Below are 25,163 nucleotides of genomic sequence, written 5' to 3'. Positions count from 1 at the left end.
AATTTACTTGTTTCTGTTGCAAATATTTCTTATGCAGAAGGTAGTTTTAAAACATCCGTCTTTTTTCTCTGTGGGTAATCATGACTTCTATAGAAAAACTGAATGACAAGAATCTGTAGCTGAGCAACCTTGAAAAAGATTTTGAAATGGCTCATTGTATATTTAGTGTTCCAAGTAAATGCTTGTCTTTGATAGTTTGAGAGTGTGTTAGAAGTGAATAGCCCTGATTTGCTGCTCACACTATTTTAATATCCACGGTACCTCACTGATGTATCATTTAGTTGTGTCAAATAAGTTATTCCTGATTGGCACCTTTGTAAGGAGGAACAGAGCTCCCACCTCCCAGTCCCTGCTGCTGTCACCAACAGGCTCTGCTGAATGCGCAGTAAAGTCTGAAGCATTTTACAGTTTTACTCTAAAATAAGATATTGGTTTAAAGTCCTGGCCCTACTGAAAGGCCCATGGCAAAAGTTCATCATTTTTCCTCTCTAGTTTTCTCACCATCCCCCAGGGAGGCCAAAGAATTTTTCAGTCCTTTCTCCTAGAGCTTGCGGCAGCTGAATGACCTCTACCATCTCTTGTGTTCAGTGCTCACCCATCCGTCTTCATCCATGGATGTTACTGTAAAAATGGTGGAAGATTTAAGCCAAAAAGCAAAATTACACTGCAGGAAAATCATTATCTGATACCTTGAACTCTGTGGTTTCTCAAAAACAATTTGAATAGCAGTTGTATTGTGCTTTCGAATTGGGAAATTGGTAGGATTTATTCTGCAGGACTGAATTGCTCGTTGCCTTTTAAAACAGAATTTCTCAATATTGTTCTTCTCGTGATGAAACCCAGTATTCTGCAGATAGTGCTGTCAGGAGAGAATTGACCATGTTCCCCTTCCACACCACCATCTCCTGGGCTGCTACAACTTTTCTGGGTGCTGAAGACTTTGAAGAAAGATCCTTCTACTTCCTAATGATGTCCTTTGTCTAGACTAAGGAGCATGGGCACATTTGGGTTGTCAGTGGGTGGTACATGTTAAGCTCTTCATTAAGCTTATAAAGGCCTGGTTCAGACATGGGTTCAAGTTCCCTGTTCACCATCAGCAGATGCACACTGTTCGTGTTGTGGAGGGAGCGTGTTGTTCTGCACAGGCAATGAAATTCAGTGCCAACTTCAACCTCGCACGTTTTCATTAACAGCGGTTTGGATACTGCCTTTGAGTTATGCCAAAAGCCTGTGAATCAACAGCTTTTATTGAGACACCACTCTCCTTACTTTACATTGTTCCCTACTACCATGGCAAATGAAGGTCCTTGCAGGAGATCACCCTCCTGGCCTCTGTAATGCTGATGGTTTGTGATTCGGAACATAAAATCTTTATGATGCTGTACCTGTATCACATCTTTGTGTGAATCAGCTTGAAGAAGTTATGAGCTACAGAGCTCATTTCCCACTTTCTTGCCAATTCCTCCATCTTGTGTTTGCTTACTTTAATGACCAGCAGTCCTTCAGGCATGTTCACAGGATAGGCTGTGTTGGAAGGGATGCACAAGGATCGTTGAATCCAACCCCAAGAATGCCACCCTGTGCCTGAGAGCATTGTCCAAACACTCCCTGAGCTCTGCCAGCCTTGGAGCCCTGACCACCTGCCTGGGGAGCCTGCTCCAGTGCCCAACCACCCTTGGGGTGAAGAACCTTTTCCTAATATCCAACCTAAACCTCCCCCAATAGTCTGCAACAGTTGTAGGTCCACCAAAAAAACCTGTCAATCAAAAGGATCTTCTACAAATCTCATTGGAAACCTCACTACTCAGCTGAAGTTCAGGGCAGCCCTCGGTGTAACTAGAATTGTATCATTCTCTTTGTTGCAAGGTGATTGTGTCTCTTTTTGGAGACTTCCTTACCCATACTAATGGCAGTGTTTTGTTGAAGTCTTGGTTAATTTCTGTAACTCATTAAAAGTTGTAAGAGAAACACTTTGCTGGTGAGAATGCAGCATTGCTGGTGACTGGCTGTAAACAGCAGCTTAAGCAGTCTGGCTGCTTACTCACCTGTGGTTTTAATTGCAAATGAAGGCTTCCAGCCAGCCAATGGATATTGCTGTGCAGCGGAGCATTGCAAACCCTGCTACTCTCAGACTGAGAGCTCTGTGTGTGCCTTGTGTTACTGTGCTGCATAATAGTGTGGAGCTCGACAGTAGTATGACTAACCAGAACCATCCATTTTCATGTTCTTCATCTATTTGTGGGCTGTGATTCATTCTGGGCAATTTACTGAATGGTAGAGAGGAAAAGGGAAGTTCAAAAGAGAAATTTACTGCAATATATATTTTACCCATTTGTACTTTCTCTTTGGCATGGGACTGAGGTGGAGCTGCTCTGGAAGAATTTCACTGTGACGCTCTGAGCCGCTTTGGGGATCTATCCCCAAGTCATTCTCTCTGTCTGAGAGTCACTTCCTTTGGTTATTATTCAAAGCATGTGAGGAATATACCCCTGTACAGAAGGGAAAGCTGGACAGAGAACCCAGCCTGGCTCATTTGGCCACCGTGGCAGAGAAACAAATGGCTGAGGACAGGTGTGGTTGAGATTAACTGGGAGTAGAGCTACCAAGAGTAATTGTGGAAAAGGCTTCTATGTAACCCACTCTGGATTTGCTGATCCAGAGCAGAGGGAGGCTACATGGAGCTGATGTGGTTTTGTAAACAAATCTATCATTTCTGCCAGGAGGTGATCACAAATCCAAGCTTCCTGTGAAGTGTTAAAAGCAAAGTGGGCTAGAGGTTTAACTGATGTAATAAAGTAGCTTTGCTGACCCCTCTTAAATGATGTCTCACTTCAGTAAATTTATTCAGTAACCTCTATCAGTGAACCATAAAAGGTCTCTATGCACTGCTATCACCAAAATTTTAAGTTCACTGAGAAATAAACAAGACAATTTTGTTCTTGTAGGAGCAAGCAAAGATAAGGAGGTAGGGATTTCTGTCTTACCAGTCTATGGAAGTTTATAGTCCAAAGCAAAGTCCAGCATTTGGGAATAAGAACAGTTTTATGGCAGTTCTGATTCTGAAAATGTTCTACCTTGCAGACCCCTGAAAAACAAATGGGAAAATCACTTCTGACAGGCTCATGAGGAATATTACAAGGAAGCTTCAGATATCTCTGACATTCTTAACCTGGTCATCAAAAATGGAAGTCTTAATGAGAAATCCTGCTAGATTCAGCTCCATCATTTACAATTGAACAAGCTGCAGTTAACACACAAGTTCACTCATTTTCATTTCTCTCAATCATTTCTGGCCATTTGTAGACATAATTTGCCAAACATGCAAACATTTCTGTTTTCATGATGCTTGCTTTATATTGCTGCAGCCTGCAAAATTTTAGGAAGTAAATTAGTGACGTTAGGGGGCCCCAGTGCAAACTTGAAATTACTCAGAGGGTTCTACTGGAATCCATCCAAGCAGAAGGATCACTTAGAGAAGGAGAAAAAGGAAGGATGCAGCGTGATTGCTCTAGAAGTTATTAAAGAGCTTTCAGCTAAGGAGGGGACAGCAAGAATATGCTCCATTACACCACATATGGGCCGACCAGATAAGCACTAAATAGAAATTAAGTCCTAGACTAGTACTGGGGAAGCTTGGGTTTCATTCTTTGGTGTGGGACAGGCTCGTTGGGACACCTCAGCTCATGTCATGTACAGACCAGGTATTTAACTCCACTGCAGATGTATGCAGAGGAAAAGTGGTGGTGGTGATGTTACTGCTAGTTTGGTATTTATGTGGATTTTAAATCCTGTTTATCAGGAGACTTGGAAATAATTTTGTTACAAAATAACGGTTTTTTTTCTGAGTTCCCTAAGGGAGTTTGCTGAACAAAAGTATCTTTAAGGAGGAAAAATTCTCTTTTTCCTTTTCTCTCTTTCTCTCTTTTTCTGGTAGCTATTAGTATATCTAATATTCTTGTACTAGACCAAATCAGTTCCCTTTGTTTCAGGGTGCTTAGGAAGGGAACTGTGGTTTTACTTATCATATATTTCAAAGCCTGGCTGGTGCTATATTAGTTTCCACAATAAATTTCCCAAGGTAAAGTGACAAACCAGTAATTTTTCATTATGAATCAGCTATCCATGAAAGATTGGATTTAGGTCAAAATTTATTACCCTATGGAACTGAAGCCAATATTTAACATAATGTCAGCTATCTTGATATTAGAGAATTTTAATGGGTATGCAATTTTATTCAATGATGAAGTTATTTCAGTTGTGTAGTGTATGTCTGGGCAATTTGATCTACAGAGCCTTGAGATGAAAATTGGATAAACATGGAAAATGATGATTGATTGGTGGAAGGCTGCAATAATGTCTGCCTTGATATACCTTTTATTGTTAAATTATTTATCTAATGCAATCTCCTACACTTTTAGGAGTCTTTAAGTTGGCATTAAATCGATGTTTAAGTCTTCACAGTCAGAAAGGCCTCATAACTCAAACTGATAAATATCTTCTAACACATCAAGAGGAATAATGATCCATCTTAATACTCAAAGTAAGAAAGGTGTTATTCTTCCTATTTTCTATGAATCCCTGTAGAAGGACTGAGCCATAAACCGGAAGAATTAAGATTAGAACACAGAAAGAAATACCAGAAAGAAAAAACATAGTAGCAGTTTGTCTGTGGAATTGAGAGCAAATTCAGTCTGCTTTGAGTAAGACTTGTCCCTAGGACTGAGCAGAGCAGTGTGAGCTGGCCTTGCCGTGCGGGCTGTCCTCCGAGGGCACAGCGGGGCGGGCAGGGGTCTGCAGGCACAGAGAGGGGGGCACAGCTCTTCTGTGTGCCAGGGCACACGCAGCACCTGCTGCAGGTGGCTGAGCCTTTCCCCGGTGCTGGGGAGCAGAAGGGGCAGGGAGGGCCAGCAGAGCAGGAGCGCCTGGCTCTGGAGAGCTGGGAGCCCAAGCGCTGGGATTTGCCCCGGGCTGAGGCTGGTCCCGTGCCAGGGGCCGTGCTCTGTGCCCTGTGCTGGGGAGCTCTGCCCTGATGGCCTCTCACTTGTGCTCTTTCGTCTGGGCTTTGTCTAATACAGATCAATAACTTGCTATTTCATTGTTCAGAAGATGGTGTAGGTAACTTGTTTTCTACCCCGTCTACCAAGTGTTACATGGCAAGGGCCTGGATTATTTGTCTAGAAGGCGGACGAAAGGATCAGCAAGCACAGCTGAAGCTGCCTTTCTGCTGTGGATGTACCAGTTTAAACACCAGAAAGAAATATTAAGCATAGTCTATAGGCAAAAAAAAAAATTAAATCCTTATTCAAATCGTGATTAAATCAAGTGAAGAGTGAATAGGAATGTGAGTTCCCTTCTGCCTTAAAGGCAGCAATATTGTTGAAAACTAATGCTGCAATTGTATTCAATTAGTAGGAGGATTTTCATTTTTTGAAGTGGAGATAAGAAAAAATTATCCTATGGATAAATAGAATCTCCAAATGAGTTTTCATCTTAAAGCGTTACAAATTTATTTTAACTATACCTAAAACTATCCAGCTGCAGTAGCACAGAGTTGTAGCCCTAAGTTCACCTTCAGTACTTTGTAAGTTTGTCCAGAATTCAAGTGGAAGGTGAAAACCTTGCATCATCCCTGAATAATACATTTCAGAGCTGCTGAAATATTTTTCATCATTTACATAAATCTTGAGTAGAAATAATAGCGATTTGACAATTTTCTTTTCCTTATCTGAGTTGAGAACTGAAAACTTTAATTGTTAGCTGGCCGAAATTGGTGTAGCTTTGTTTGGATAAAGCAGTGAACTGAACCAACCCTGAAGCTTTTCTAAAATGCCATCATCTCCCTTTCAAACAGCATTTGCCTGTGCTGAGGCAAAATGGAGGAAATCCTACATTTCTTCAGATTAACTGGATTAAGCTAGACTGGAATTGTGTAACATTACACAGGAGACACTTAGCATCCCTAAAACCTCAGGCTTCAAAGGGCAGATTTTGTAGCAGCTCAGGCTCCCTACCTGGGCTTGTTTATTGCCTTGGACATTCAGACATACTTTTATGATTCATAATCGTCCATAAAGAAATTCAGCTGTTACTTAAAATGCTCTGTTGGGAACGCTCAGTAGTTATTAATTAATAATGCATCAGTAAAGCAACAAAAAGGCAGGTAAAGATGCAGTTAGAAGTATTGGCTGGGTCTCTGCTGCCTTCAGAATTGTGGTTATGTCTCGTTTCCCCAGGGTTAGCTCATCCTCGTGGCTCTGGGTTCTCCTCTTCATACTCCAGGCACTTTCTGTAGAAAATACTGACTGATGCATGAATTTACCCATAATTAAAAGTAAACCAAGATGCCTGTTAGCATTAAGAGGTATAAACAGACTCTTAACATTTTTTTCAGTGCCAGAAACCTGTCAGGGAGTTGTGAGAAGAGAACACAAAACCACTTGGTAATTTATTTTAAATGAAGAAAATTCAAGGCTAAGTGTAAGAAGGAAAAAAAAAAGCACACTAAAATCTACTTTAACTGCTGTTATATGTTGCTAAAGAGTTTTATAGATCTGTGCCACTTTATTACAGTGCCAGTCAGGATCCATGCTGTGAAAGTCAGTGCAAACCTGGTGTCTGTGGGGTTAGAGATGGACCAACTGAATGTTGCTGCTTTTGAAGATAAAAGGATGGGCTGTTGGAACATTTCCTATACCCACTGCTGGCCCAGAGCTGAGCACTCTTTGGCGATATTTTTTTGTATTTTTGCTTTCATGCTCATTACATTTGCAATGTGTCCTATTTTTGTGTGGTAATTGGTAATCTGGAAAATTTACTTGGTGTGCAAGATTTAATATTAGGTCCTGCTGTCATGCTGACAGTGAATTAGCTTTTTGGACTCGATCATAAGTTCTCAGCAGGCACATATGTAATTAAAATGAGCCCACGTTGAGTTTCATATTAACACTCAAATCACCTTTGGCAAAAGGTCTCTGTGTTCTTTCGGGATTATACTCTAGGGCAATGTAATTACAGTGTCAAACGTAATTTTTACTTTTAAATACTTCTTCATTTACAACAATATTAAACTTTTCCATGCTAGTTCACTTTTGGATTTATAAAATGATTTTGTTCTAATAAAAAGGTTGCCAGCACAGGCATTCTATTTCAGATGTTATCTTCAGCTCTAAGAAAGTTGTCCTGTTGAACAGCAAGCATCTGGTGTCAGGAGACATTGGATTAGTTTACATAGAAAGTCATTCCCGAAATAAAGTGTTCTTTCATTAGGGAAAAGGTGGTACTTGCTTGTGACAGTACTTGTGACAGTAAGGTCAGGGTGGTCCAGTCTCAGAAAGGACGAGGATGAATGGTGTGTGCGTGGGTAAGCAGTTCACCTTCCAGCAGGAGTGTCTTGAGAAATAACAATGAAGACATTTTTCATCATTCTTCTAATGTCACAATAAAGAGGGGGAAATTGCAACTCAGATGTTTTTGATTCTTTTAGGTAATATGGGGGATTGTTAAGGAGGCTCAAAGTTAATCTGCATTTATATAGATCAGGAATTGTTCAGAACTGGAACATGAATCAGAATTTGGTTCAGACACGCTAATTCTCTTTTGATACTGATTTTACACTGTCCATTCTCCACTGATTTCAGAGGGGCTGCAGAGTGGGAGATGGACTGAAATGAGTTCAGCAGACGAACTGAATAAAGTTAAGTTCCTACTATCCATTAACTCCTTGCCTTAACAAGTAATATTTCTTCTTGGCTCAATTACAAAAAATCTTCAGGGGGTTTTGGCTTTTAAGCTGTGAGGAGGTCGGGTTCCTGACAGGCAGAGGCTCACTGGAGTGTTTTGCAGCAGCAGCAAAGGAGACCTTGCTGGAGACCTCCGTCCGTGTTTCCAGGTTCTCCCGGTTTCTCCCGGTTTCTCCGGGTTTCTCTGGGTTTCTGTGGGTTTCTGTGGGTTTGCCCCTCTCTGTACTGAGCTGCTGCATCGGGGTCCTTGCTGCCCCTGCCCCTCTGGATAGTGAAGTACAGAACTATTTCTGCAACAAACCCACTGGGGCTTCTTTCCTGTCTCCTCCTCTGAGGGGCTCAGGGTCTGAGGGCTGTGCAGGTCACGGGCAGCTCTGACCACCTGGCAGCCAGGGAGCCTTTGGGCTCTTGCTGCAATCCTCTGCCAATGTTTCTTATTTCTCCTGGTCTCTTTTTTTAAATAAACATGTCATTTTACAATCCGTGAGATGTTTCTTGTGTTTCACACATTTTCATCTTCTAAATGAGGTTTACTTAGCAGTTTTGCAGCCAGTTGATGATTTTCGTGCCCTGCTGTACCATAAAGGCCAAGTTGTGAATGAATTTGTTTAGGGCTCTATCTTTTTAGAGGAGGAGGAACTGAATTACATCTCAAAACAAGTTGCTTGGGGTTTTTTTTTAATTTTTCTCTTTTAAGCCTCCCCTTGTGATAGGGATGATCAAATGGCTTGTGTATGAATGAGAGATGGCAGGAGGAAAACCCAAATATTGGAAACCAATGCTACTGGATTACATCTAGACCTTCAAAGCAGTTTTTAGCACTTGCTTTACCTAATTAAAATGCATAACAACTTGGATGTGTGCCCTGTCTCACAGTGTGCTGCACCATTAAGTTATTCCTGGAGATCCACACTAACGCACAGCTCTCTTCAGCCAAGCTCCCCAAATTCAGTGGGGTGGGATAAGCTGTGCACAAGCAGAGCTTCCCAGTGCCAAGGTCCTGCTCAAACCTTGCCAGCAGAGAGGCAGCAGCGTTGGAAGGCAGGATCAGTCCCAGCTGCAGGAAATGGGAAGTGCCTGGGGCCAAATTTAGTACCTCTGACTGCTGACATGAAATGGAGAGTTGCAGAATGGGAAGAGAGACTCTGAGGGGCAGAGTTAAGATAATTTTAGAAATAATGTCCAGAATTATTTTTGTCTGTGAAAAATCAGCATTAATTTTTTGTTTCAGACATTGCACAGATACTCCTCTTGTGCAGTATAGAGCACACCCTTCTACAAGTTACTGTTTCAGCAGCTCCTTGACATCCAAGGGCATCATGGACCTGTTAAAATCTGAGAGAAATTTATAACTCATTTATAAATTATGGTTTTATTGCAAGAATATATTTCACATACAAATTCTCCCCAGATGCTTTTAGCAGCAGCCAGTAACTTATTTAGCCAATGAAGTGATGTTTTCTGAACACTGGATTTTTTAAACTAAACTGTAATGTCTACTGAAGTACAGAAGAATCGCTTTATGTTGCTTTTGTTGAACGGTTTCTGATGCCAGCAGTTTGATTTTTCCTTTGTTTTCCTTTAGTGGTATGTTACTGGGATCCTTTTGGTTTGGAGTGAAAGTCCTTTATTTTAGCAACAAGACTATGCTGTTTTGTTCTGTCCTTTGCCCATCACTTTAAGTGTGAACATACATCCTCGTGAGTACCAGTCCAAATAATTTTCGTGAGAACATTTCAAAAACCAAGCTCAGTTAATTCATAGTAATTTGTTCCTTGCTGGCAAAACCTTTGTATTAGGAGTTGTTTTCCCTGTTGTTTCAAGGGGGTGAATGTTAAAAGTGCTGACCCTGCCAGATGTGTCGGGGCACAGGTTTGGTGCTGACACAGCTGGAGTGGGGCTGCTCCAGGCAGGGCTCAGTGCAGAGGGTGGGGAGGGGGAGCAGAGCAGGTGCTCAGCAGCTCTTTGCTAAGTGGATGTTTCACTCGCACAGAACCCATCACAATGAAGCATGGAATTCAAGATATGATTTTCAAGGCACCCTAATTGGATTAGAGGGATTGTATTAACGATACGTTGGCTGTGAAATATTTAGAGGATTAATGCCCAATGATTCTTTTTTTTTTTTTTCCTTCTTAAACCACCTTTACTAATCCCTCTTGATCAGAAGCAGCTTCTGGAAAGCATTCTAGCCAGGAAGGAGAGCCCAGCCCTACCTTTCCCATCTCCAGGAGGAGAGACACAGGTTGTTACATGCACTGCACAGACCAAAATTCTCCATTTTAGTTAGATCCAGAGTACTCATTGTCACTGGTGCTTGTTTTTTATAAAAATGTGAATCTTTATGCCCTTAATATTTTACATGTTAATGAACAATTTTGGGGTGGAAGGGTGGCCTGTGCAAGAATTAGCATCCATCTATTTTCTCCTGTGTTTTAACCTGTCTATGTATGCTAAAATCTAGCTCAAGTAGTGCAGTGTCATTTATTATTCAGATGTTATTGTAACTGAGCATACCATACAATTACATTTTTGAAGTCTGCTGAAGGAACCAGTGTTAATTGCTTACAGTAGAATCTATTTGCTTGTGGAAATGTCACAATATAATTATGTTGCGTTCTTCTGTCTGACAAGCAATATACCCAGAGAAGATTGGTCCTTTTTTCCTTCTCTGTTGAGTGAAATTATTCATATTCCACATTCATCCTGTAAGTAGTACACAGGTGCTTTCTGGAAGCACATAAACTGATCAATGATAAAATAATTCATGTGTTACTATTCACACAGGCAAAAGAGAAGTCCTTTGGGTCATTTGACAAAACCATTGCTCAAAGTGTCCTTTGACATAAAGGATATTTGACAATAGTTATGTGTCAAAAAATTAGTTATGCTGAAAAATGTATACTCTGAGTGCAGAAACTGCATTTGTTTCTGGGGGAAGCTTGTTTTTTAGGTGTGCTGTTTTACTTTAAATGTTTCAATTCCCACCATTTCCTAGCTAATCTACCAGTGTATACAAACTCGAGGCATAGATGTATGGATGGTCCTTACACATAGTGAATCTGATGTCTCACACAGCTTTTATTTCACAGTGTGAGATTCTTAGCAGTGCTTAGTCCCAGCCCTGCAGCCTTTGAAATCCATAAAGTTTAACTCAAAGGGGTGCAGAGAAAGCAGATCCTGACACCTTTGGAGTGAATCTGCACAGACCTGTGCTATTTATCTTTTCTTTCCCTTTTGACTGGATTGTGAAATTCCTGCTAATTTCACTTGCCCTGCAAGTGCCAGCTAAAGCATGAGGCTAAACTGTCCCATTTTGCACCACATTGACACAGGGAACAGGTATGAGGGTTGAGTTTTGCTTTTGCTGGTGCAACCTTTGTTCTCAGTACCTAACCTGACCTTTTCAAACTAGCTATATAAAATACATGTGAAAGTCTTTACTTTCTTGGTCTGTTTCCAACATTATGTTCATAATTATCTTGAGCAGAGAATAAAGGCAAACTCTGTCCTTCCAATTCTACATTCAAAAAATAGGAGACAGATGTAATGGAATCTCAGAGGGAGGATTAACTTCGAGTTAACAGACCAGATACTCATATGGTATAAATTAACTTGGTTCTGGCTTTACACCAGTTGATTATAATGATTAACTGTTAATTTCTTAAGATTATTTGGGGGAAGTGATACTTTACATAGGACTTGAAAGAGGACAGCACAGTAAAACAGAAAGGGAAGACATTGATTAGGCAGGTAACAAACATGCTTTCATCTACCTATTCATTCCTTGGTAGTCTCAGCAGCACATAATGTCTCCTGGGAGGTTATGTGGAGTAGAGACGTGTGTAATTGCTTGTGTTTTCACTCCTTATTGATTATTCTTGCTGTGAGCATGAGAGGAAGAGATGGTGTAAAGGTTATGGTGTGCCAGTCTCCAAACACACTGGAACAGACACTCCAATCAGCAAAGGCTGTTTCAAATGCTAATTTGAAGTATAAGCCTTGATATACTTCTGTTGCTATTTTGCTTAGGATTTGTTATGTTGATATTGTTCCTTTCTTGTTTGATGTTTGCCTTGGTTGCTCTGTAGTAACTGATTGGCTTTCAAGATTCTGTTCCTTGAAGGCTTAAACTTCCTGATGATTTGAGGCAGAAGAGAAAGTCTGAACTGAAATAAGGACATTTTCTACATTGTCTTCTTGTCCTGAACAAGAAATCTAAAGGCTTTGCAGGAGGGAAGGGACTGAGGTTCTTCAGAGAAGAGCTGGCTCCAAAGCCCATTGATGTTTTGGTGGGAACGGTGGTGGGCCTGTCACTGGTGTCCCAGCTGGGATGTAATCCATCTGCAGCAGGAGGGCTGGCAGCCTCTGGAGGGCAGTTCAGGCCACCTAAATCAGCAGTTGATTGTCCAGAAAATGCAAATTGTGAATGAGGTTTTATAAAAGCTTCAGCCTGGGTTTATGTCATCAGTTTTCTTGGGAGTGGTGGGATGACTTATCTTGTATGACAAATTCCTGTTCTCATCAGTTTGGGGCTGTTGATAGGAGCATCCTTAGCAACAACCAGTGGTGGATAACTAAACACAAGCTTCATTTCAATCCTTTCACTTCTTGCCTTCTGTAACCTCTCCCCTCCTAATGAGCACAAGTCAGTTCTTGGAGCACAGGAGCTGAATGAAGGGTCTCCTCCTGCAGTGAGCTCACTGTCAGAGGAGGGTGGCTCCACACAGTAGGAAAACTCTCACGCCTTATGTATTAGCCATAAAAGACAGGACTGCTGTTTTTCCTTTTCTCGTGGGTGTATTGTCATGGCACTGGTGCATTTAGGAGTTGTCCCTGGTTGCAGTGATGAGCTGGTTGGGCTCCACAAGTTTTGACTCTGAGCTGGAAATGGGCTGTGGGTATGTCCCGAGAGCCAGGCTGGAAAATCTCTTTTATTTGAGTGTCTTCTTAGGGCTGTATGACACAAGCACCTGTATGTGGTGGTCTTCCTCTTTTTTTGTGGTTCCCAAGAGTGTTATCCCTCAGATGTTAAATCACAGAATCAAAGAATGGTTTGGGTTGGAAGGGACCTTAAAGATCATCCAGTCCCAAGCCCCCTGCCAAAGGCAGGGATGCCTTCCACTAGACCAGGCTGCCCAAGGCCTTATCCAACTGGCCTTGAGCACTTCCAGGCTTGGGGCATCCTCAGTCTCCCTGGGCAAATTTGTTCCAGTATCTCACCGCCTTCACCGTAAAGAATTTCTTCCTAATACCAAATCCAAATTTCCCTTCTTTCAGTCTGTACCCATTACTCCTTGTCCTGTCACCACAGTTCCTGACAAAGGCTCCCTCTCCTTGTAGGCCCCCTTCAGATACTGGAAGGTTCCTGCGAGGCCTCCACAGAACCTTCTTTTCTCCAGGCTGAGCAGCCCCAGCTCTCCCAGCCTGTCTCCCCAGGGAAGGTGTTCCAGTCCTCTTATCAACCCCATGGCCTCCTGGACTTGCTCCAACAGCCCCATGTCCTTCTGATGTTGGGGGCATCAGAACTGGCTGCAGCACTTCTGGTGGGGTCTCAGCAGAGCAGAGGGGCAGAATCCCCTCCCTCGAGCTGCTGGCCACGCTGCTTTGGATGCAGCCCAGGATTTGGCTGGGTTTTGGACTGTGAAGTCAAACAAAGGTGTAAGGTGCAAGAGGAATGAATGGTCTTTGCAAGGAAAATTTGTGTCTGTTCTTGTATCTGCTTTATGCTGTATCTCTGAAGTCCAATAATGTCACTGAATATAGTAAAAATAGCCTGATGCTCATTTAAAAGGCATTTTGTATTCACCCTAATAACACTGATCATGATGTGCTAATTGGCTGTTAATTGATATGATAAATACTATTATTATGAGATTTATTCTAATTCAACATTAATTAATGTACTGTTGCTTTTGAGTGTTATTTATTCATGGCAGTCAGTAGGAATAGGGAGAAAATGCTTGACTAACACACTCCAGCAAAACTACAAATAATTGAGATTTGTCTCCCAGGAATGCTACCATTTTCATAATTAGAATAGTCAGAAAAGCAAGCTTGTTAGAGAGATGATTGGCCTGCCTAGATAAGTATTGTAGTAAATTAAGTTTAGTGTGTGTTGCAAGTGCAGTATAGTGGAATCTGATAATTAGTCGGTCATTTGCAAATCATAAAAATGGTTTCAGTAATGACTCAATACTGACTGCAAGATAGAACAAATTTTTTGTTTGAAATATGGTAGGCTGCTTCAAACCAATGCTGCCTGCTTTTGCTAGAAATTTAGTGAATAGGAGTGTGCTGCTGCTGCACACGTACACGGACCCTGAAAGTTGATTTGGAACAGTTCTGTGTTATCCCAACTGCTTTTGCACGTTTTGTGGTACAAAAAATTTCTGTCCTTGATCTCAAGGTTTTTATATTTTTTCATTTACAATGAATTCTGCAAATCAGGTGAAAAAAGACATATTCACTGAATTTTCTGGTGCAGGGTGTCCTTCTGGATTTGTTTAATGGATGATGTCTGCCCCAATGGAAGTGGTGCATGCAGCACGAATGTAGCTGTAACAGGAGGATGACAAAGCTGGGATGGAAATGTTTTCTTTTAAATTCCAAAACAGAGAAATATCTTCTGGATTTTTTCCCCTTGGGATAAAATAGAAAAAATCATCTTCTTATGATCCAGCTGTGAATATGAAACAGTTCTACCTGTGTCCTCTATCTTTCTACCTTTCTTCTTCCATGCCCTTCATTTTTCTGTTCATGAACAGCAGAACTGAACCTACATCTGTAATTACAGTGAGTTTCCCTTTTTATATAAATTCTGCAGGGATGCAGAGCCGCTCACAAACTCACTGTAGAGAAACTTCAGTGATCTCGTGAAGGGAATTTCCATCTGTAAGCAGTGACTCTTCTCCTCTGACTGCCATAAGTTGATGCTGTCACCCTCTGAAATGATTAAAGAAGACTGAAAATACCCACATCAGCAGCTCCTTTGTTCCAAGCCAGGGCTTCTTCTCAGCATGGAAAGAACATTACTGAAATCTGTCTCTTTAATGTTAAATGCAGTAGCCACTGAGTGCTTCTAAATTATGTCTCACTGCTTGCCTCCTACCTTGCATTGATTTTTTGCTTATGGGTTACTGATCATATGAAGTTACACAGGATCATAAATTGCTCCTGTAATTCTTGATAGAGTCTGAGACTGAAAAGTAGTAGAACAGGGTTGTTGAGATAAAACATTGCTGCCAAAAAATTGAATATCCACTCTTCAATAGCAGCGTGATTTCGGAAATTTTTTCCAAAGTGCTCAATGCTAACTCAGAGATAAAAAGTACAGGTAACAGCAATTTTAAGGAAATCTACAGAACAAACTAGCAATACTCCTTTAATTCTGTAAATCATAACCATCCCTTTCAAATCCCCATGCCTGGGGACAGGTGTGCAGAAGATCATCTCCACTGATTTCAGCTCTCCTACTTTGCTAAGCAAGTTAAAACCCACTAGGAGAAGCCAAACCTTGACCAGTCATGGTAATGATCTTCCTCAGGAGCTTGGTTTGCTTCCCTAGAGCCCCTCATGGACCTGGGCAGTGGATGTGCTGGGCTCAGTGGGCACTCAAGGTGCCGATTCCTTTTCATGGTAGATACCTTATTTACCAGAGGGTTCTTCTGCACAGTGAACAGACTAGTGACCAGTGGGCATTTTACATATACATAATTGTAATAATTAAAAAAACAATTTATATATACATATATATGTAGTCAGTGCTCACCTAAAATCTTTCCTTTCAGTGAAGATCTCCACAAGGGCCACCATGGAAACAAGTGAATCATTTCTTCAACTGGAGGTGAAAATTGGCATCCCAAAGTTGGGGTTAATGTTGCTAAAGACAGTTTTCTAGGTTCTGGCATAGGAAAAATTGTCTTTTCATCTGACTGACACACGCTGTGCTTCAGAAGTTACCTCTCCTGTGCAAGGTGTCCTCAGTGGAGGGTCCTGCAGCAGGACAGACCATCCCCTCTGGAGTGATGCTCTTGCTGGATGGGACCACTGGGGCTTAGCTCCAGCGAGAGTTCTGGCTCAGGCCAGGAGAATGTTGCTGTTATCAAACCCTCAGACCGAGTCTTCTCATCAGGTCCCGATGGCTCTCTGGTAAACTGCTCAGTGACATTTTTTGTTGTTTTTATATAACTCCCAACTACTTCTATTACTAGGTCTGATACAAAATTTTTGTGTCCTAAATGAAAATGTTGTATTTATTTATTCGTTTTTGGTCTTGCCACCATTTGAACAAGGCAAACCTGTTTCTGCTCTAATCAAAATGGAAAACATTTTCGAATGAAAGCCAAGCCTGGAAATTCTCGACCTGCTGTGTTGTTGAGTTGTGAGCAATTGAAAAGGAGTTTATAGTGGAAATCTGAGTTCAGCAACTACACTCAGCTGGCTGCTGCAGAAATGGTCCCTGCCTCTTTGGAGCGATTATGTCTCATACTCCTGCTGTAATGACAGGGCTTCTGATTGGATTTATGGATGTAATAGCAGTAAATAGTGTGCTGAACTACACAGCAATAACTCTACTAATGTCCTCTATCCATTGACTCATGGATCAAGGCAAGTGTACACACGCAGCTGTGCTCAGATGAAGTCAGCAGCATCCAGGTATCTCTGTGCAGAGGAAATCTGTTGGACAGCCAGGACAATACCAAACTGAGAACAGAAGGTGATGGATTGATTAACAAAACATAAGATGGCTCACAAAATAGATTGAAAGATTGCTTTGTGCTGCTGGGGAAGTATGATGCCATTAATTAACAGTAGAGGTAAGAGATCAGCAGGCTGGCTCTGAGTTATATTGGGGGATGATTGAACATAATGTGGCATCACAACAAATGTGAAAATGATTGCACTGTCTTCATTATTCTGGCATTTAGTAATACGGCAACAGCTGAAGATTAAACCCTTAATTATGAGTATTGATTTCTCTTGGCACAGAAAGTACGAGTTAAAATTGCACTAGAGCTGAGATTCTCCTGTTATCTTCAGAAACAGGTACGAGTTTTCCTGCTAACACACTGATGCCAGGCTTTGAGCAGGAAGCAAAAAGGGCAGCTTTCACTTTTCTCAGTAAGGTTGTGAAAGACATTTGGTGACAGAGCAAAGTGCCATGGTTTGTTTTCAGTGGAGGATAGCACAATAAATACTCTTTGACACAAGGGCTGGAAGATGTTTGTTATGAGCTGGGTGTGCACTTCCCCTTCCGTTGAGGCTCCAGTTTCTCTGGAGCAAGGCCATGTGAGAAGTTGCTCTTCTATCCTCTGTTCCTATCGTGTAATGAAACAGCAAACTTTGAGGAAGCTTAAGACAAGTCCTGCTTCAAGGCCAGAGCGGTTTCACCTGTGCCAGATGGCCACAAAGAGGATGTTTGTTTGCTCTTCCCACTGACTCACGTGTGCAAAGCAGTTTTGAGGGCAGAGCTGTGCTCCCAAGATGGAACTGTAACAATCATATTCTTCACGGGTTTTGTTTTACTTTGTGTTCACATTGTGGGGTTTTGATTATGGTTTATAAAGCGCTGATGGTTTCTGGTTTACTTTGTATTGACTTTGTGGGCTTTTTATTAGGGTTTGTAAAGCACTGATCTGTGTAAATGATCCTAGAAAAAGGGAATTCCCTAAACATGTAGGAAACTTCATTCAACAGGCAATACCCACACTCAGAGAAGCTTTCTAGGTGAGATGGAGTGCAGCTCCAGTTCCACTGAGACTGCCCCAAGTGCCATAGGAGATGGAAATTCTCTTGTGTTGGCTTGACTCATTTTTCTTGGAAAGGCAGGCGATGGAATGTTGAGAGGTGGCAAGTGTAGTGAAGGCTTGGGAAGTGCTGCAGAGGAGAGAATCCACCCATGAATCCTCTGCACCTGGTGGGTGAGAAGAAGGTGATTTTGACAGCTGCTTTTTGCAGGACTGTATTGACTGAGGGTGGAGGCCAGTGGAATCAGCAGCTGGATTGAGCCTTAGTGCACGGGGAGAAGGCAGTGTCGTGATGCACTGAAGGAGCTGTCAAATCCAAGCACTTCCTTAAAATGCTTTTAGATTTGTATCACCAGTGAATGGTAGGATGTTGAGTGAAATCCCCTGATGCATTTTCTGCGTATCCTGTCCCAACAGCCAGCAGAGGATGCGCTCCTACCTGAGGCAGGTCATTAATATGCCAGCACTGACATGATGTGCTAGGCTTTGGTCTGCACAAGTTTTACAGAAGTGAAGCGGCTGGAGTTATTCAGGTCTTGACATTGCTCATACAGATCTGAGGTCCTACTGTTGCTTTTAGTAAGCAGATCCTCAATTGAATGTTTCCTGCCCATTTCATCTTCTTTGCAAACCAGGCTGGTTCTTTATCAGTGGTCTGCAAAACAGAGGGTGCTAAGCAGCCATGAGCTAAAACCAGGGAAGTGACAGTATAGAGCAAAGTAGCAGATGGTCTGATGGAAAAAGTGTAACATTCTTCCTTCGTGAAACTCCAAGCAGCCAAGAATAGGATTATATTTAAAAAGCCATAATAATATGGAGGTGGTAAATGCAGGTATAAAACTCTAAACCTAAAAGAGAAGGAAGGAACAGGCACATGAAAAAAAAAAAGGTTAGAGAAGGAAAACAGCAGAGAGCAAAATAAGTCACTGCAGGAATTTATTAGAGAAAACTGATGCAGTGAGGTGGCATTTCAGGTGAAAATTTGAGAGGATTTTGTTCTCAGTAATTGCTAGATAAATGATAGTGTAGGTATTGAAAGCAAGTTAGATTAAAATAAAAGACCCACTATATGACTATTTTAAATTCCCCTCACCTTCTGCATATCATTGCAGAAAGCCACTGATTTCGGAAGGGAGGTTATCCAAAAATGTAATGAAAACCACTAAAAATATTTGAGTCCATTGATGGGAATCATCAGCTTGAAATCAAAGCAGTTTAAAAGAAAAACGGCTTGTTTTTGAAATTGCAATTGCCCTTCATTCCCCTGTCAGTTCTCTTCGCAAGCACATTTTCTTTCTCTCACAGTGCCTTTTTGTCCCTGTCACTGTGCAGAAACCCTAAGCATGTGTGTGGTGAAGCTCATCAGCTGCACAGGAGAAGCAGTAGAACTGGGCATAGGCTAATGGCCATAATAAACAAACTGAAAATTATAGAATAAATTAAATTCAAGCTTTCTTTCTAATATTTTAATATTCATCTGAGTCTTACTGAACCAGTGGTGGAGGGTATTTTAAAGAAATACCATTTAAGTTGTTTGAGTTCCCCTGTAAAGTTAAGAGTGACTTATGGGGCTTGGAATTTCCTAATGTCTGGTCTGAATACAGCTGGGGCAATAAAGTTGCACTAATTTATGAGCAGTACTACTGCAGAGGGATGTTCCTTGAGGGGCTGTGGACAGGAAGGGTCTGCTCTCTGGGGCAGGGGGCCTCTGGGACTTCATAGGCTCTTTGGTGTTCTGGATCTGTGTGTGTTCCTGGACAGGGATGGAGCTGCCTTTTAGCCTTTTACATAGTCCAGCAAAGAGCCTAATGCTTGGCACAAGGTAGCCCTGTGACATGTGCAGCTGTCCTGGGGCTCCAGGATGGGAAGAATGGACTCTGACTTAAAGAAGTGTGCTAGGGAAGCACTGCTGAGGAGACACTTGAAGGGAGAGTTGGGGGAGATGTTGAAACCATTCCCTTCTGAGATGTGCTGCTCCCACGTTGCAGCAGGATCTCTCTCTCATGGTTGTCTAAAAGGAGTGTTTCAATTACTCAAGGGCATTTCAGTACAATTAAGGGGATTGTTTGATCACCTAAACAGCGCTCTGCAAACATTCAGTTGGTCTGGTTTTTCCAAGTTTGTACTACTCCCTTGAATAAGAAGATGCACAGGAAGGATTAGGCAAAGGTCTTTTTTCTGTGTCCAGCATTTGTTTTGTAATTATTACATTTCGAAAAAAAGAAAGCTTTTGATACTGTTTACTTTTATCAACATATGTTTCCAGTTTCAAAAACCTGGGGAAAAGCGTCTTTCTCTTACTCTTGCTTCTCACTTGGCAAATGTCTTCTTTGTTGCTCCTTACATCCGATCAAACAGACTGAGCATGTGCTTTTAATAACTGCAGGAGATGTTTTGGAAGGTGCAGTGGGCTTTGTAGCTGTCTGATAACTGAGCCCAGAACAGCCTCAAATTTGTCCTGCAGCCTAGAGCAAGTGTCTCCACTGTCTGCAAAAGGAGTCTTGAGGTGGTGGGGACGTGGAGGTGAGAGGAGAAAGGGGCATCACAAAAGGCACTAAGTGCAGAAACTGGGTAACAGCTCAGATCTTAGGAATTTGAAAATTGTACCCCTGGCAGGGGGGATGTACACCAAGTAATTCTTAAGACAATGCTATTCCTTTCATTTAAAAAAGGAATAAAGTTAAAATCTGCAAGAGGAACATTTGGGCAGGAGGAATTTTTTTGGCTTTGAGGTACTTTCCTTCTTTGTCTGCTAATATTCAAAATTTCAGGTTCTTTTTTTGTTGTTTTTGAGAAAGGTCCTTGCAAGGTCAGAGCACTGAAGAATGGTGTTGTTTCACTGAAGAACGAATGTTAGGTTTTGGATAAAATGGTTGTTTTCTTACATTGTGTTCAGGTTTTTGAATTGCAGAGTGGGTACACAAACCAAAACCAAAGCACTTTAAATTCCTTATTAGAAATGTCCCTCCAGCTCTTCAGTTTATCAGCACATCCTGTCTGAACCTCACACTGTGGTGTTTGCTTTAGAAAAGGAAGACCAGCAATTACTCTGTTCAAATAAAAATGAACAGGAATTTTAAATAGTACTGGAAGACCCCCCCATGAAGAAGTGAAGATTTGCAGGTTGCATTTAAATGCTCCAGGGCACATCTGCTGCTACAAATAAATGCTATCAGTCGGTAATCCTCAGCAGCTGTTCAGTAGCAGAGTTCCCCCAGCTTCTCAGCAGAGCTGTGCTGATCATGGGAACGAGCAGCTTTGGCTCAACAGGCAGTTTCCTTCTGGGGGAATGCCGGCCTTGTCGTTGTTTGAGTACTTCAGACACTGCTTACAAACTTGGAGGTGATTCCTTTGAAGGTTCAAATGTCTGTGCTCAGGTGGGGCTTGATCCAACTCATAAACACCCGGGTGTTTGTCCGTGCTCCTGCAGCCTTGTTCAGCATGAGGCCCATGGGCATGGGCTGCTGCCCAAGGGGTGATGGCCCTGTGTGGGGACAGAGGAGAGGGCTACAAACTGGATGGGACACAGGCTGGCACCCCTCATGAGTTCTCACCCTGCCTTACAAAGGGCTTTGAAGAAAGAGCCCTGGTGGAATGTGTACTGCTCTCTGCACCCCTGCCCCGTGGATACACTCAGAGATGTCCTGTGTTTTGTTTTTGAACAGGAAAAGCCAACAACAATGTACAGTGGGATGAGGACTCCGTAGAATACATGCCAGCCAACCCAGTCAGGATCGCATTTGTCTTGGTTGTTCATGGCAGAGCTTCTCGGCAGCTCCAGCGCATGTTTAAGGCTATTTACCATAAAGACCATTTTTATTACATTCATGTTGACAAGGTAATATATCACTGGTTATAAATTGCCTGTCTCACCATCTGTCAGTCTACCCATCTTTGTCATCTTCTTCATCTTCCTTTTACCTCTGCTGCATAAAGTGCACATCACTTTTCGTCTCTCCATCTATTACGTGTTTGGAGCCTCTTTTTTTTTCCTTGAATTTTCTTTCTTGTTATCTTCTTTATGTAACAGCCTTCATTTCTCCTTCTATGTCAATGAGTATCTCCCCTTGTCTCTCTGTTGAACATTCAGTTAGCAGTAACTGATAAGTTGTGCAGACTGAGGTGGTGGCCCATTGGATGGAGAGCTGACCTGAGGTGCCTTGGGCAAGAAACACACTGTGAAAGGGAGGTGGTAGCAGTCACCTCTTTACAAAAGCCCTTTGGGATCTACAATGACAAATGGTGAATAAAGCTAATCACCCTGGTTAGTGATTACTGTAGTTGTAATAAAAAGTGTTAAACAAGGTTCTCTGTACATTTAGCAAAAGAAGGGTGTAGACCATAGTAAGTGAGGGCAAAGCAATGGCAGCACTCAGTGAGTCAAGAAGTAGGGTTGGCCTTTAGTGAATACAGGTAGAGTTAATTTTGGACAGAATAACTTGAATGTATTGCTCTTTTCTCCTGTGAAGCGATCCAATTACTTGCACCGGCAAGTGCTCCAGTTTGCCAGCCAGTACCCAAATGTGAGAGTCACCCCTTGGAGAATGGCCACTATCTGGGGAGGAGCGAGTCTTCTGACCACCTACCTGCAGACCATGAAGGACTTAATGGAGATGAGTGACTGGCCCTGGGATTTCTTCATTAACCTCAGTGCTGCCGACTATCCAATCAGGTACAATGAGTATTTTAAGAATGTACATGTTTTGTTCCTAAAGAAACTAAGTATGGCTGTAAGTCATGATGTGTCTGTGCCGCAAGGAGCAGAGGAGCAGTTTCTTTTGTTTTACAGCAGAAAACTCCTCTTGTGAGCTGGTGTCTGACAACCACACTTTAGCCAAGGGTTCAGTCACCTGTCTGTACCTTGTGTGTCTTCCATTTGCCTGGGGGGGACTTGCACTGAGAGGCTGCTCTAGTTAGTCATTATTTCCAGCACAAGGGGCACCTGCAAGAGGGGATGAGTAAAGTGGCCAGAAGTGCTGGAGCTCAGCAAATGAATCCCAGGCATGGAGAGATTCCACCCTCCCGGGGCTCTGATTAACAGTTTGATTTGATGTCTCAGCAAGTGTTGAAGGTACTCCTCTCCCTTTTTTCAGTACTTTTTCTGTGGAGGATAATGGTTGTAGAAGTGACAAATAAGTTGCTAGGAGTCAATTGTATCTTCAGCATCTACTCGTTGCCTGAATATTCAGATGGCATCAGGCAAAGAATTTCACACACCATCACATGCTAAGGCTTGTGATTTTGAGTGAAATTATATTCTTTCTGGATTTACATCACCCAGGCCTCAGAGCTGCATTCTGTAATTTTGCCACATTGTGCAAAGGTAGATCATCTGTAAAAAAACCCAACCCAAACAAACAAAAAATACAACAACAAAAAAACCCACCCGAAAACCCCCAAGTGTCCTTAAACTGTTTTTAGGTTTAGGCTCTAAGAGTTAGTAAGAAGCAGGAAACATGAAATTCTCCTTGTGACTTCTGTTTCCCTCTGTGCTGAAATGAATCAGTGAAAGGGGAAGTGACTTTCTTGGGTGATTGCCTGATGAGTGATGGCACAACATGGTTTTAATACTCCTGCAAGAGAAATATGCTTCCACTGGTTAGGTTTCTCCAAGATCTCTCCCAAAGTATGAATCCCTTCCTGAAGGTGCTCCTTGGACAGAAATCACCACTGAAGTGAGCAATGACAAAACCCCTGAGGAAGGATTTTGTGAGGACTGACAAAAGGCTTTATTGCTGGTGCCCATTTCTAAGCACTCAGTGAAATGCAGCACATTTTGGGGAGAAAGATTAGAGCACTAGAGTTACTGAGACTGCCTTGATATTAGAACATGGGGATTTGAATTAAGAAATCACAGTACTTAAACACTTTCGGTGTCCAACAGGAAGAGAACTAATAATTTTGACATATCAACCTTGTTTATAAGGGAGAGTATGCAGTTTTCTGTATATCTGTTGAGTTTCAGGAAAAGCTAGCTTGTTATTCCCTATTATTCACTTTCCTGATGAGGAATGCTGCATTGATGCTAAAAAGTAGACTAATGCAAGACCATAAAGGAAGAGGTAGGTGATGGCACCGTGAATCAAACAAGATAAATTGTAGGAGAATGACTGCTGAAGGTCTGGTGTGGTTACAGACTGGTGCCAGCAGGCCTGTCCAGTCATCCCGTGGTGTTGAGTCCACCCTGGCCACCATGTAACGCTGAGGCCGTGACCTGGGGCAGTCTGAACTGTTCCTAGCTCCCTGTGGAACAAGTCAAACCACAGGGCACGTGGGGTTGGTGGCTGGCAGACCTGGCCACCAGCGAGCACAGGCTTTGTGGAGCAGACTGCAGTTGGTTCAGTGTTCGTGGGTGTAATAATGCCAGGCTGCCTTGCACTCATCCCAGCCCTGCACGAGTGCCATCCAGCTGCAGCCATTCCAGGCACTTGTTTCTTCAGAGGGGCCGTTCTTGGAGTTCTGTGAGTGCTTCCCCCTTGCTCTCAGAGCCCTGTGCTGGGCTCCTGGTGGCTCTCGGCCCCTGGGCAGGGCTGGAGTGCTCCCTTCCCTTTCTGCCAAGCACTCTGTCACCAGAACTGAGGGGAACGTGCTTCCTCTTCACACCATGATGCACTTCAACACAAATTCAGAAAACTTTTTCAGTGCTGCAACTTCAGTGGCAGTGACTTACAAGCAATGTTGAGTATTTTTTAAATACAGAATATTACTGCTGTAAACCCTGGAAAATCTTATCTCATCATATATATATATGAGTCCATTTCATTTTCATGATGGAGGTGCCATAAATTATTATTATTTATAATCTTTAGGAAGGCATTACCTCCCTACATACCCCAGGGAGAGCTGATTGTTTTTCCAGGAAATAGTAAATAGGGTGTTTGAGGGATTCTTTTTGTTCTTTCGGACCCCATGCCATGATTTGTCAGATAACGGGCTAGGGGCACTTTACACTTCTCTCTGGTTAGTCATATTGCAGTGGGTTTTGCTGGGTTTCCCTGCCTAAGAACATATGAATTTTGTGGATTAATAGTTTTTATCCAGAGCTGCTTCATATTAAGCTTTCGCTTCCCATCTGCCATTCCATCTGTAATACTGAAACCTTTACTACTTCTCTTCTGATAATAAAAGCTAATCCAGCCTTCTAAGTCAAAAAAACATACTCAATATGTGGGGTTAATACAATATGATGAAGCCTAAATCTGTCCAGGGAGTAGTCTGGTATGTTCACAGACTACAGCAGAATTGCCTGGAGCCTTTCATCCTTCAGAAGAGATGTCCAGAAGCAGATGTTAAGCATCATATGATATAAAGGCATGGGGGAAGATATTAGAACTATTCATTTTGTGAGGGAAACAATTAAAAATGTGTAAAATCAAACAAATGCAAGCCAGGAAAATCCAGATACCCGTATTATTCCTCCTCATGCCTGAATGTTTTGTTTGTGGAGTCTGTAGGTCCAGCAGTAGCACAGAGGAGGTGTCCTAATCCATGTGCTTCTCCCTGTTACTGCAGTACAAGCCACTGGCAAGCAGTCTGGACATAAAGGTGCCTCCAACAAAAGCTCTGCATTTCCCTCTAATCATGAGGCAGTGTGCTGTTTATTGGCCTGGGTGAAATGATGTGGTGCACTACCCAACCTTGACTTCATTCAGCTCTGTTAAACATTCTCAGCAGG

The 25,163-nt window shown here is 42.2% G+C and overlaps 1 protein-coding gene across 1 annotated transcript in view; it reads left to right on the top strand.

Moving 5' to 3' along the window:
* The window catches only part of XYLT1 (xylosyltransferase 1), a 97,053-nt gene that overhangs the window by 19,642 nt on the left and 52,248 nt on the right, over positions 1-25,163 (top strand). The window contains exons 3-4 of the mRNA XM_017734311.1: positions 21,154-21,326; positions 21,958-22,160. Coding sequence (XP_017589800.1) covers positions 21,154-21,326; positions 21,958-22,160 — 376 coding nt within the window. The remainder of the gene's footprint in view (positions 1-21,153; positions 21,327-21,957; positions 22,161-25,163) is intronic.

This window comes from Corvus brachyrhynchos, unplaced genomic scaffold (genome assembly GCF_000691975.1).
Source record: "Corvus brachyrhynchos isolate BGI_N302 unplaced genomic scaffold, ASM69197v1 scaffold5, whole genome shotgun sequence".
Lineage (NCBI taxonomy): Eukaryota > Metazoa > Chordata > Aves > Passeriformes > Corvidae > Corvus > Corvus brachyrhynchos.
The sequence above is the reverse complement of the archived record's forward strand: the minus strand, read 5'-3'. Positions and strand labels throughout refer to the sequence as shown.